Raw genomic sequence first — 12,941 nt, 5'->3', positions numbered from 1 at the left:
GGGTGTGGTGTGGAGGGTCCCTGGAAGAGAGAGGGTGGGTGAGGCAGGGCAGGGGTGTGAGAGTGTGAGGGGTGGTGATGCAGGAGGGTGAGGGAGTGTGGAGGTTGTTGTGGGGCTGTAGGGAGGCGTGAGGTCTGCTGAGGCTGTGGCTGAGTGTGCTGGAAAGAGGGGGCTAGGGGTGCAGGAGCAGGAGGGTCAGGGGCTTGAGACTCACCTTGTTGTACAGCAGGAGGAGAAGGTGTGAGGAGAAGTGTGTGAGGGAGAGAGGCTCTGGGCTGGCTTTTATGCTGGTTCCTGGAGGGGCGGGACAGCGTGGTCCAATGGCCTTGGGGCAATTTGCAAGCCATATTTCCTGGCTGGCTCAGAGTGTCGTGTCCTGTGGTGATGAGTGTTTTTCATCCCACAACTCTGCAGTGTCATGTCCTTCTTTTGAGTCTGTGTCCATCTGACCTTGGCAGCAGCTTTTAAAATTAATGTATTAGAGATGAAAAAGGTTGTTTTTTGTGGCGGGATGTGGACGTGACCAGAGATTTGGACAGTGGGGTGTCATTGCTTAAGTCACCCCATGGCCCATGTGTGCTCTGGTTTGTGAGTGTGTTTTTGGAGTGCTCATTCCCCTACTGCCCTGTCCAGCTCACCTGGGCTTTGCAGCTCTTCTGGGGTTGACAGGTTTCCCTTCCATCGCATTCTCTCTCTCTCTCTCTTTCCATTGCTAACATTCTAAACCTGTCTACATGCCAGGCCTTTCCCACTGGAGATGGGAAAACAGTCCCTGTGATGCCTCCCCTACTGTCCAATGCCTTGTGTTGGTTCATCTCTAGCGCTCGTCTCAGCTGGGCCCAGCAAGGTCAGGCTCTGGGGTGTCATTGCTGGGCTCTGAGTGAAAACCAGAAAGGAAAACAGGTGAAAGAAGAGAAAAAGACATGAGGAGTAGTTGAAGGAATTCCAGACATTCACTTTTCAGAAAAAGCCGGTTTACCTTGTTCCACTCTAGATGTACCTGAACAGAAATTCTAAAATTGGTTTTGTCTGGTATAGATTTGCAAATCATGATGAGGGGAGTGTTTTCAGAAAATAATGTTGAGCTAGTTTCTCTGTGGAGGAATCTGGATGGAAATCATAATAGGAATTTTGTTTGCCAGAGTCTTACAGGTCATGATGTGTGGATTGTCTTCCAGCGCACACCTGTGCAGTGTCATGTCCTGCTCTTGAGGCCGTGTCCATCTGACCGTAGCGGAAGCTTTGAAGTGAGAGTTGGTATTTGGGAGGATTTGCTTGGAGGGTGCATGTCAGAGAAAAGAGAATATACAACTAATGCCTACAAAAAATATGGGAGTCATCAGTGTGGTCATTTTGTGGTACTTGTGTGGTTTAGTTTGTGGGTGTGGTATGAAGAGGGTCCCAATTTCATGGCAGCTGTGTCAGACTGGTTTGGGCTCTGCAGCTGTGCCGGGTGTGAGCACCTGGACTCTTCCATTCCATATCAGCAGTGGAGAGTTGCCCCTTCAGCAAGTTGGCAGGTGGTGGAGTGGCTAAGGCACCACTTGGCTGTTCCACCAGTCAGAAGGACCTGGAGACTAAGGGTTAAAGGAATCCCCCAGAAAATGAACCATGGGGACCCTGAAGTTCTGCATCTGTACAGGAATTGCACTTGGCCCCCTATAATGTTTGTGGGCTGAGTGTTTGGAAAGTGGCTTTTCTGATCAGGACCCAGTGCTGCTGGTGGAGAAGAAAGGGATGACAAGGTTGCAGTGGGGCTTTACTTCAAAGGATGTCACCTATGTCCAGGACAGATGTTTGGAAACTGTTGCCCTGAAGTTGGGTGGAGTGGTCCTTCCTGTCTTTCGAGCACTGGTGAGAGCACATGTGGAGTGGTGTGGACAGTTCTGTCCTCCACAGGTGAAGAATCAGTAGGGGGTTGTGAAGAAAGATCAGTTGAGAGCCACCAGGGAGTGCAAGGGCTGGAGAATCTTCCCTTGAGGGATGAGCTGAGAGACTGAGGAGACAAGGCTGGGCAGGAGATTTCATGAATGTGTGGGAGCCCAGCTGTTCTCAGCAAGACACACGTTAAGGGTAACGGGGCAGGTGCACGAGTGAAAAGAGGCTGAATTCCGTAGGTAAGGTTTTTTCTGTGGGTATGGGTGCTTAGTGCGTGTAAGGGATGGTGGGTACCCCTTCCTGGGAGCTCCAAAACTGAACTGGCCATAGTCCTCAAAACCGTGTTCATTCCGAGCCTGCTTGAGCAGAAGGGATGGAAGCATTTGCTCTCCAGAGGAAATCACGCCCAAGTGCGTGATGTTATTCCTCTGTTCACTGGGAAGACTCAAGAGTGCTGCTGCAAAGAGAATCGTTCTAGTGGCAGAGGGTGACTTTGGCAGAGCTCTGCCCAGGACAGAATTTTTATGTTCAAGCATTTGGGACAGCAGGTGATGGGCTTGTGTCATTTTCTGGCAGTTCCCTCCTCTCTTCTGTTTCCCATGTCAGCATTGGTTGTTACTAGTGGGGACATATTTGCTAAGAAATGTTCTTTGCTCCTTTCCCATCCAATATAAAGGTTGAGTAGTGCACTGTTCAAGGTCAGGATGTGAGAGCATTGGAATTCCAAAAGAAGAGGAAGCAACACAGATTCTGATACAAGAAACGTTTATTGAAGCGAAAGAATTCTGAGAAAGAAGAAGCTGAAGGAATCAGTGCGGGATGATCGTGGGACGACCATTAGCCGAGGTGCTTTGGTTGCAGGAGCTGTTTCCAGAGTCCTGAGCTGGTGGTGTCAGGAGTGGTGCTGAGGGTCCTTAGCAGATGTAGCCGCCCCTTCTGCCATAGCCACAGCCCAGGCCTCCCAGCCCATAGCCAAGGCCAAAGCCAAATCCCCCAGAGATGGGCTGTCCCTGGGCATTGAGTTCAGTGCCCACGGCAGCCGAGGAGGTGGATCCGACGGCGGTGCTCTGGGGGAAGGAGGTCATGATGGGTCCTGGCAGGGTGACCAGCACAGGGGAAGGGTTGATGATGACGCGGGAGTCCTGGCATTGCAGGGCACAGGGCTCGTTGCAGCTGTTGGCCAGCGGGGTGGGTCCGCAGGGTCGGCAGAGGCTGTTGCAGGCCATGGGTGTGGTCTGGAGGGTCCCTGGAAGAGAGAGCAGGGGGTGAGGCAAAGCAGGGGTGTGGGGATGTGAGGGGTGGTGATGCAGGAGGGTGAGGGAGTGTGGAGGCTGTTGTATGGCTGTGGGGTGGTGTGAGGACTGCTGAGGCTGTTGCTGAGCGTGCTGGAAGAGAGGGGTCAAGGGTGCAGGGGCTAAAGACTCACCTTTTGTCAGCTGGAGCAGGAGGAGAAGTGTGTGAGGAGAAGTGTGTGAGGGAGAGAGGCTCTGGGCTGGCTTTTATGCTGGTCCTGGAGGGGCAGGACAGCTTTATCCCATGTCCTTGGGGCATTTTGCTGTCCACATTTCCCGACTGGCTCAGAATTTCGTGTCCTGTGGTTTGGAATGGTTTCCATGCTGCAGCTTTGCTGTGTTATGTCCTTTTTCTGAGTCCATCCCATCTGACTTCGGCAGAAGCTTTCAACAGCAGATATTAGAGACTGCAGGCTGTATTTGCGGTCTCTAGACGTGACCAGGACATTGGATTGTGGGGTGTCATCACTGAAGTCACCCCCTGGCCCTGGTGTGCTCTGGTTTGTGGGTGTCTTTGGAGGCAGTGCTCATTTACACACAGCCCTGACATTCTGACTCATCTGGGCTTTGCAGATCTTCTAGTGGTGAGAAGTATCCACTTTTATCACATTCTCTCTCTCTCTTTACAGTGCTTACATTCTAAACTCGTCTACATGCTAGGCTTTTCCTTCTGGAGATGGGCCAACAGTCCCTGTGATGCCTCCCCTGCTGTCCAATGCCTTGTGTTGGTTCATCTGTAGCGCTCGTCTCAGCTGGGCCCAGCAAGGTCAGACTCTGGGGTGTCATTGCTGGGCTCTGAGTGAAAACTGGAAAGGAAAATTTCTGAAGGATAAATAGAAGAAGTGAGATCAGTTGAAAGAACTCTTTCATTGACTTTTCAGAAAAAGAGGGTTGGTCTTGTTCCTCTCTAGAATTACGTGAATGGACATTGTACCATTGGTTTTGACTGCCATAGACTTGCAAGTCATGATGTGGGGATTGTTTTCCTTCCCACAATCCTTCAGCATCACGTCCTTCTTTTGAGACCGTGTCCATCTGAGCTTGACCACAGCTTTGAAGTGAGAGTTGGTATTTGGGAGGATTGGCATGGAAGATGTGTGACAGGGAAACCAGCGTTTGCAACAAAAGCCTTGGATAAGTATGGGTATCATCACTGAGGTGGTTTTGTGGTACTTGTGTGGTTTATTTTGTGGATGTGGTGTGAGGAGAGTCACCTTTGCATGGCATCCTTGTAAGGCTGGTCGGGGCTTTACTGCTGTGCCATGCATGAGTGGGTGAGTCTTCCATCATGCTCATTCTTTCTCTGAAATGTATGTGAGATCAAAGGCTGGTGTTGATGGTGCATGTCAAAGAGGACTCAAGACGTGACCAGGATTTGGAGGGGTGAGGTGTCATTAGTGAATCAGCCTGGAGAAGTTTTCTGTTTGTGGGTGTGATGTGAAGAGGGGCCCCAAACTGTGCCAGATCTTTTGGACTGCTCTGGGCTTTGTATCTGTGCCAGTTGTGAGCACCTGGATTGTGTTCCATGTGGGCAGTGGGAGATTTGCCCCTTCAGCAAGTGGGCAGATGGTGGAGTGGCTGAAGCACCACTTGGCTGTTCCACCAGTCAGCGTGACCTGGAGACTGAAGGTTAAAGGAATCCCCCCAAAAGATCAAGCATGGGAAACATAAAGTTCTGCATCAGGACACAAATTGCACTTGGCTGAGCATCATGTTGTGGGCCAAATATCTGGAAAATGGCTTTTCTGATCAGGATCCTGTGGTGCTGGTTAAGAACAAAGAGACCAGGAGGTTGCAGTAGGGCTTTACTTCAAAGAATGTCACATCTATCCATGAGAGTTTTCAGAAAATTGTTGCCCTGAAGTTGGGAGGAGTGGCCCTTCCTGTCTTTAGAGCACTGGTGAGATCCCATGTGGGGTGGTGTGGCCAGTTCTGGCCTCCACAGGTGAGATATGAAGACAAGGGTAGTGGATGAATACCAGTTGAGGGCTGCCTGATCACTCCAGGGTGCTTTGGTAGAGGAGAGACTGAGAGAGCTGGGACTGTGAGGAGACAAGGGCTGGACAGGAGGTGTCACGAGTGTGTTGGAGCTCAGTACTGCACATATTAAGGGTAATGGGGTGAGTGCATGAGTGTGAAGAGACAGAATCCTGTGGGCAAAGGACACAATAATTTTTTGCTGTGTGTGGCATGTCACAGAGTGTAAGAGACAATTGATTCCCTCTCCTGGGAGCTCTAAAACAGAACTGGTCATAGTCCTGGAAATTCTGCTCCTGCTGGGCCTACTTGGCCAGAGGGGATGGACGTATTTTCTGCTCAAAGTTCCTGTCCAAGTGGATGATGTTCCTGTTCCTCTGTTCTGAGGATTTAAGAATTCTGCTGCAAGCGCAGTATTTCAACTTTGTGCTGGCATAGAGTGACTTTGACAAGGGCAAAGCCAGCCCAGCAGAGAATTGTCCTATCTGAGCCTTTTGTGTACAAGGTAAAGGGCTTGTGTCAAATTCTGGAAGTCCCCCCTCTCCTGTTTTCTATGTCAGTGGTTTTTTTTTTCTGATGGGGACGTATTCGCTAAAAAATGTTCTTTGATCTTTTACATCCCCCATAATGGGTGAGTAGTGCGATTGCAATAGGTGAGGACGTGAGAGCATTGGAATTCCAAAAGAAGAAGAAGCAACTCATGTTCTGATACAAGAAATATTTATTGAAGTAAAAGAACTCTGAGAAAGAAGAAGCTGAAGGAATCAAGTGTGAGGTAAAAGGAAGGGGTATATCAGTTGAGGTGCTTTGGTTGCAGGAGCTGTTTCCAGAGCCCTGAGCTGGTGGTGTCAGGAGTGGTGCTGAGGGTCCTTAGCAGATGTAGCCGCCCCTTCTGCCATAGCCACAGCCCAGGCCTCCCAGCCCATAGCCAAGGCCAAAGCCAAATCCCCCAGAGATGGGCTGTCCCTGGGCATTGAGTTCAGTGCCCACGGCAGCCGAGGAGGTGGATCCGACGGCGGTGCTCTGGGGGAAGGAGGTCATGATGGGTCCTGGCAGGGTGACCAGCACAGGGGAAGGGTTGATGATGACGCGGGAGTCCTGGCATTGCAGGGCACAGGGCTCGTTGCAGCTGTTGGCCAGCGGGGTGGGTCCGCAGGGTCGGCAGAGGCTGTTGCAGGCCATGGGTGTGGTGTGGAGGGTCCCTGGAAGAGAGAGGCGGGTGAGACAGGGCAGGGGTGTGGGGGTGTGAGGGGTGGTGATGCAGGAGGGTGAGGGAGTGTGGAGGCTGTTGTGGGTCTGTAGGGAAGCGTGAGGGCTGCTGAGGCTGTTGCTGAGTGTGCTGGAAAAGAGGGGCTGGGGTGCAGAATCAGGAGGGTCAGGGGCTTGAGACTCACCTTGTTGTCAGCAGGAGGAGAAGGTGTGAGGAGAAGTGTGTGAGGGAGAGAGGCTCTGGGCTGGCTTTTATGCTGGTTCTGGAGGGGCGGGACAGCGTGGTCCAATGGCCTTGGGGCAATTTGCAAGCCATATTTCCTGGCTGGCTCAGAGTGTCGTGTCCTGTGGTGATGAGTGTTTTTCATCCCACAACTCTGCAGTGTCATGTCCTTCTTTTGAGTCTGTGTCCATCTGACCTTGGCAGCAGCTTTTAAAATTAATGTATTAGAGATGAAAAAGGTTGTTTTTTGTGGCGGGATGTGGACGTGACCAGAGATTTGGACAGTGGGGTGTCATTGCTTAAGTCACCCCATGGCCCATGTGTGCTCTGGTTTGTGAGTGTGTTTTTGGAGTGCTCATTCCCCTACTGCCCTGTCCAGCTCACCTGGGCTTTGCAGCTCTTCTGGGGTTGACAGGTTTCCCTTCCATCGCATTCTCTCTCTCTCTCTCTTTCCATTGCTAACATTCTAAACCTGTCTACATGCCAGGCCTTTCCCACTGGAGATGGGAAAACAGTCCCTGTGATGCCTCCCCTACTGTCCAATGCCTTGTGTTGGTTCATCTCTAGCGCTCGTCTCAGCTGGGCCCAGCAAGGTCAGGCTCTGGGGTGTCATTGCTGGGCTCTGAGTGAAAACCAGAAAGGAAAACAGGTGAAAGAAGAGAAAAAGACATGAGGAGTAGTTGAAGGAATTCCAGACATTCACTTTTCAGAAAAAGCCGGTTTACCTTGTTCCACTCTAGATGTACCTGAACAGAAATTCTAAAATTGGTTTTGTCTGGTATAGATTTGCAAATCATGATGAGGGGAGTGTTTTCAGAAAATAATGTTGAGCTAGTTTCTCTGTGGAGGAATCTGGATGGAAATCATAATAGGAATTTTGTTTGCCAGAGTCTTACAGGTCATGATGTGTGGATTGTCTTCCAGCGCACACCTGTGCAGTGTCATGTCCTGCTCTTGAGGCCGTGTCCATCTGACCGTAGCGGAAGCTTTGAAGTGAGAGTTGGTATTTGGGAGGATTTGCTTGGAGGGTGCATGTCAGAGAAAAGAGAATATACAACTAATGCCTACAAAAAATATGGGAGTCATCAGTGTGGTCATTTTGTGGTACTTGTGTGGTTTAGTTTGTGGGTGTGGTATGAAGAGGGTCCCAATTTCATGGCAGCTGTGTCAGACTGGTTTGGGCTCTGCAGCTGTGCCGGGTGTGAGCACCTGGACTCTTCCATTCCATATCAGCAGTGGAGAGTTGCCCCTTCAGCAAGTTGGCAGGTGGTGGAGTGGCTAAGGCACCACTTGGCTGTTCCACCAGTCAGAAGGACCTGGAGACTAAGGGTTAAAGGAATCCCCCAGAAAATGAACCATGGGGACCCTGAAGTTCTGCATCTGTACAGGAATTGCACTTGGCCCCCTATAATGTTTGTGGGCTGAGTGTTTGGAAAGTGGCTTTTCTGATCAGGACCCAGTGCTGCTGGTGGAGAAGAAAGGGATGACAAGGTTGCAGTGGGGCTTTACTTCAAAGGATGTCACCTATGTCCAGGACATATGTTTGGAAACTGTTGCCCTGAAGTTGGGTGGAGTGGTCCTTCCTGTCTTTCGAGCACTGGTGAGAGCACATGTGGAGTGGTGTGGACAGTTCTGTCCTCCACAGGTGAAGAATCAGTAGGGGGTTGTGAAGAAAGATCAGTTGAGAGCCACCAGGGAGTGCAAGGGCTGGAGAATCTTCCCTTGAGGGATGAGCTGAGAGACTGAGGAGACAAGGCTGGGCAGGAGATTTCATGAATGTGTGGGAGCCCAGCTGTTCTCAGCAAGACACACGTTAAGGGTAACGGGGCAGGTGCACGAGTGAAAAGAGGCTGAATTCCGTAGGTAAGGTTTTTTCTGTGGGTATGGGTGCTTAGTGCGTGTAAGGGATGGTGGGTACCCCTTCGTTGGAGCTCCAAAACTGAACTGGCCATAGTCCTCAAAACCGTGTTCATTCCGAGCCTGCTTGAGCAGAAGGGATGGAAGCATTTGCTCTCCAGAGGAAATCACGCCCAAGTGCGTGATGTTATTCCTCTGTTCACTGGGAAGACTCAAGAGTGCTGCTGCAAAGAGAATCGTTCTAGTGGCAGAGGGTGACTTTGGCAGAGCTCTGCCCAGGACAGAATTTTTATGTTCAAGCATTTGGGACAGCAGGTGATGGGCTTGTGTCATTTTCTGGCAGTTCCCTCCTCTCTTCTGTTTCCCATGTCAGCATTGGTTGTTACTAGTGGGGACATATTTGCTAAGAAATGTTCTTTGCTCCTTTCCCATCCAATATAAAGGTTGAGTAGTGCACTGTTCAAGGTCAGGATGTGAGAGCATTGGAATTCCAAAAGAAGAGGAAGCAACACAGATTCTGATACAAGAAACGTTTATTGAAGCGAAAGAATTCTGAGAAAGAAGAAGCTGAAGGAATCAGTGCGGGATGATCGTGGGACGACCATTCAGCCAAGGTGCTTTGGTTGCAGGAGCTGTTTCCAGAGTCCTGAGCTGGTGGTGTCAGGAGTGGTGCTGAGGGTCCTTAGCAGATGTAGCCGCCCCTTCTGCCATAGCCACAGCCCAGGCCTCCCAGCCCATAGCCAAGGCCAAAGCCAAATCCCCCAGAGATGGGCTGTCCCTGGGCATTGAGTTCAGTGCCCACGGCAGCCGAGGAGGTGGATCCGACGACGGTGCTCTGGGGGAAGGAGGTCATGATGGGTCCTGGCAGGGTGACCAGCACAGGGGAAGGGTTGATGATGACGCGGGAGTCCTGGCATTGCAGGGCACAGGGCTCGTTGCAGCTGTTGGCCAGCGGGGTGGGTTCGCAGGGTCGGCAGAGGCTGTTGCAGGCCATGGGTGTGGTGTGGAGGGTCCCTGGAAGAGAGAGGGGTGAGGCAGGGCAGGGGTGTGGGGATGTGAGGGGTGGTGATGCAGGAGGGTGAGGGAGTGTGGAGGCTGTTGTGGGGCTGTGGGGAGGCATGAGGGCTGCTGAGCCTGTAGCTGAGTGTGCTGGAAGAGAGGGGTCAGGGGTGCAGGAGCAGGAGGGCCAGGGGCTTGAGACTCACCTTGTTGTCAGCAGGAGGAGAAGGTGTGAGGAGAAGTGTGTGAGGGAGAGAGGCTCTGGGCTGGCTTTTATGCTGGTTCTGGAGGGGCGGGACAGCGTGGTCCAATGGCCTTGGGGCAATTTGCAAGCCATATTTCCTGGCTGGCTCAGAGTGTCGTGTCCTGTGGTGATGAGTGTTTTTCATCCCACAACTCTGCAGTGTCATGTCCTTCTTTTGAGTCTGTGTCCATCTGACCTTGGCAGCAGCTTTTAAATAAATGTATTAGAGATCAAAAAGGTTGTTTTTTTGTGGAGGGATGTGGACGTGATCAGAGATTTGGACAGTGGGGTGTCATTGCTTAAGTCACCTCATGGCCCATGTGTGCTCTCGTTTGTGAGTGTGTGTTTGGAATGCTCATTCCCCTACTGCCCTTTCAGACTAATCTGGGCTTTGCAGCTCTTCTGGAGTTGACAGGTTTCCCTTCCATTGCATTCCCTCTCTCTCTTTCTTTCCATTGCTTACATTCTAAACCTGTCTACATGCCAGGCCTTTCCCACTGGAGATGGGAAAACAGTCCCTGTGACTCCTCTCCTACTGTCTAATGCCTTGTGTTGGTTCATCCGTAGCACTTCTCTCAGCTGGGCCCAGCAAGGTCAGGCTCTGGGGTGTCATTGCTGGGCTCTGAGTGAAAACCAGAAAGGAAAACAGGTGAAAGAAGAGAAAAAGACATGGGGAGTAGTTGAAGGAATTCCAGACATTCATTTTTCAGAAAAAGCCGGTTTACCTTGTTCTACTCTAGAGATACCTGAACAGAAATTGTAAAATCGGTTTTGTCTGGTATTGACTTGCAAGTCATGATGAGGGGAATGTTTTCAGAAAATAATGTTGAGCTAGTTTCTCTGTGGAGGAATCTGGATGGAAATCATAATAGGAATTTTGTTTGCCAGAGGCTTACAGGTCATGATGTGGGGATTGTCTTCCACCGCACACCTGTGCAGTGTCATGTCCTGCTCTTGAGGCCGTGTCCATCTGACCGTAGCGGAAGCTTTGAAGTGAGAGTTGGTATTTGGGAGGATTTCGTTGGAGGGTGCATGTCAGAGAAAACAGAATATACAACTAATGCCTAGAAAAAATATGGGAGTCATCAGTGTGGTCATTTTGTGGTACTAGTGTGGTTTAGTTTGTGGGTGTGGTATGAAGAGGGTCCCAATTTCATGGCAGCTGTGTCAGACAGGTCTGGGCTCTGCATCTGTGCCAGGTGTGAGCACCTGGACTCTTCCATTCTGTATCAGCAGTGGAGAGTTGCCCCTTCAGCAAGTTGGCAGGTGGTGGAGTGGCTAAGGCACCACTTGGCTGTTGCACCAGTCAGAAGGACCTGGAGACTGAGAGTTAAAGGAATTCCCCAGAAAATCAAACATGGGGACCCTGAAGTTCTGCATCTGTACAGGAATTACACTTGGACCCCTATCATGTTGCAGGCTGAGAGTTTGGAAAGTGGCATTTCTGCTCAGGACCCAGTGCTGCTGGTGGAGAACAAAAGGATCACAGGGTTGCAGTGGGGCTTTACTTCAAAGGATGTCTCCTGTGTCGAGGACAGATGTTTGGAAACTGTTGCCCTGAAGTTGGGTGGAGTGGTCCTTCCTGTCTTTCGAGCACTGGTGAGAGCACATGTGGAGTGGTGTGGACAGTTCTGTCCTCCACAGGTGAAGAATCAGTAGGAGCTTGTGAAGAAAGATCAGTTGGGAGCCACCAGATAGTGCAAGGGCTGGAGAATCTTCCCTTGGGGGATGAGCTGGGAGACTGAGGAGACAAGGCTGGGCAGGAGATTTCATGAATGTGTGGGAGCCCAGCTGTTCTCAGCACGGCACACGTTGAGGGTAACGGGGCAGGTGAACGAGTGAAAAGAGGCTGAATTCCGTAGGTAAGATTTTTTCTGTGGGTATGGGTGCTTACTGCATGTAGGGGATGGTGGGTACCCCTTCCTGGGAGCTCCAAAACTGAACTGGATACAGTCCTGGAAACCTTGCTCTTGCTGGGCCTGCTTGAGCAGAAGGGATGGAAGCATTTGCTCTCCAGAGTTCCTGCCCAAGTGCGTGATGTTATTCCTCTGTTCACTGGGAGGACTCAAGAGTGCAGCTGCAAAGAGAATCGTTCAAGTGGCAGAGGGTGATTTTGGCAGAGCTCTGCCCAGGACAGAATTTTTATATCCAAGCCTTTGGGGAAAGAGGTGATGGGCTTGTGTCATGTTCTGGAAGTTCCCCCTCTCTTCTGTTTCCCATGTCAGCATTGGTTGTTACTAGTGGGGACATATTTGCTAAGAAATGTTTTTTGCTACTTTTCCATCCATCATAGTGCATGAATAGTGCACTGTGTAAGGTCAGGATATGGAGAGCATTGGAATTCCAAAAGAAAAGGAAGCAACACAGATTCTGATACAAGAAACGTTTATTGAAGCGAAAGAATTCTGAGAAAGAAGAAGCTGAAGGAATCAGTGCGGGATGATCATGGGACGACCATCAGCCAAGGTGGTTTGGTTGCAGGAGCTGTTTCCAGAGCCCTGAGCTGGTGGTGTCAGGAGTGGTGCTGAGGGTCCTTAGCAGATGTAGCCGCCCCTTCTGCCATAGCCACAGCCCAGGCCTCCCAGCCCATAGCCAAGGCCAAAGCCAAATCCCCCAGAGATGGGCTGTCCCTGGGCATTGAGTTCAGTGCCCACGGCAGCCGAGGAGGTGGATCCGACGGCGGTGCTCTGGGGGAAGGAGGTCATGATGGGTCCTGGCAGGGTGACCAGCACAGGGGAAGGGTTGATGATGACGCGGGAGTCCTGGCATTGCAGGGCACAGGGCTCGTTGCAGCTGTTGGCCAGCGGGGTGGGTCCGCAGGGTCGGCAGATGTTGTTGCAGGCCATGGGTGTGGTGTGGAGGGTCTCTGGAAGAGAGCGTTTGAAGAAGGACAGGGGCTAGGACAGTGTGGGGAGGCGTGAGGGCTGCTCAGGCTGGGTCTGAGTGTGCTGGAAGAGCGAAGTCTGGTGTGAAGGAGCAGGAGGATCAAGGGCTTGACACTCACCTTGCTGTCAGCAGGAGCAGGAGGAGAAGGTGTGAGGAGAAGTGTGTGAGGGAGAGAGGCTCTGGGCTGGCTTTTATGCTGGTCTTGGAGGGGTGGGACAGCCTTGTTCCATGGCCTTGGGGCATTTTGCAGACCTGGTGAGTCCTGAGGTGGGGAGTGTTTTGCTTCTCACAACTCTGCGGTGTCATGTCCTGCTCTTGATGCCATGACCTTGACGACAGCTTTTAAATGCAAGTATTAAAGCCCAAAGGCTTCTGT

At 51.3% G+C, this 12,941-nt stretch overlaps 3 protein-coding genes across 3 annotated transcripts; all 3 read right to left on the bottom strand.

Annotated features, from left to right (window-relative positions):
- Positions 1-2,792: 2,792 nt before the first annotated feature.
- On the bottom strand, positions 2,793-3,104 carry LOC130249781 (feather beta keratin-like). The gene has a single exon (XM_056484851.1). The coding sequence runs from the start codon at positions 3,102-3,104 to the stop codon at positions 2,793-2,795; it is 312 nt and encodes a 103-aa protein (XP_056340826.1).
- Positions 3,105-6,017: 2,913 nt separating this feature from the next.
- LOC130249780 (feather beta keratin-like) lies at positions 6,018-6,329 on the bottom strand. The gene has a single exon (XM_056484850.1). It carries the CDS (start codon positions 6,327-6,329, stop codon positions 6,018-6,020), a length of 312 nt encoding a protein of 103 aa, XP_056340825.1.
- Positions 6,330-9,118: 2,789 nt separating this feature from the next.
- LOC130249779 (feather beta keratin-like) lies at positions 9,119-12,525 on the bottom strand. Its single transcript, XM_056484849.1, has 2 exons — positions 12,263-12,525; positions 9,119-9,197 (listed from the first exon to the last, which is right to left on the bottom strand). Exons 1-2 carry the CDS (start codon positions 12,523-12,525, stop codon positions 9,119-9,121), a joined length of 342 nt encoding a protein of 113 aa, XP_056340824.1.
- Positions 12,526-12,941: the final 416 nt, after the last annotated feature.

The sequence above is a fragment of the Oenanthe melanoleuca genome, chromosome 2 (assembly GCF_029582105.1).
Source record: "Oenanthe melanoleuca isolate GR-GAL-2019-014 chromosome 2, OMel1.0, whole genome shotgun sequence".
Lineage (NCBI taxonomy): Eukaryota > Metazoa > Chordata > Aves > Passeriformes > Muscicapidae > Oenanthe > Oenanthe melanoleuca.
The sequence above is the reverse complement of the archived record's forward strand: the minus strand, read 5'-3'. Positions and strand labels throughout refer to the sequence as shown.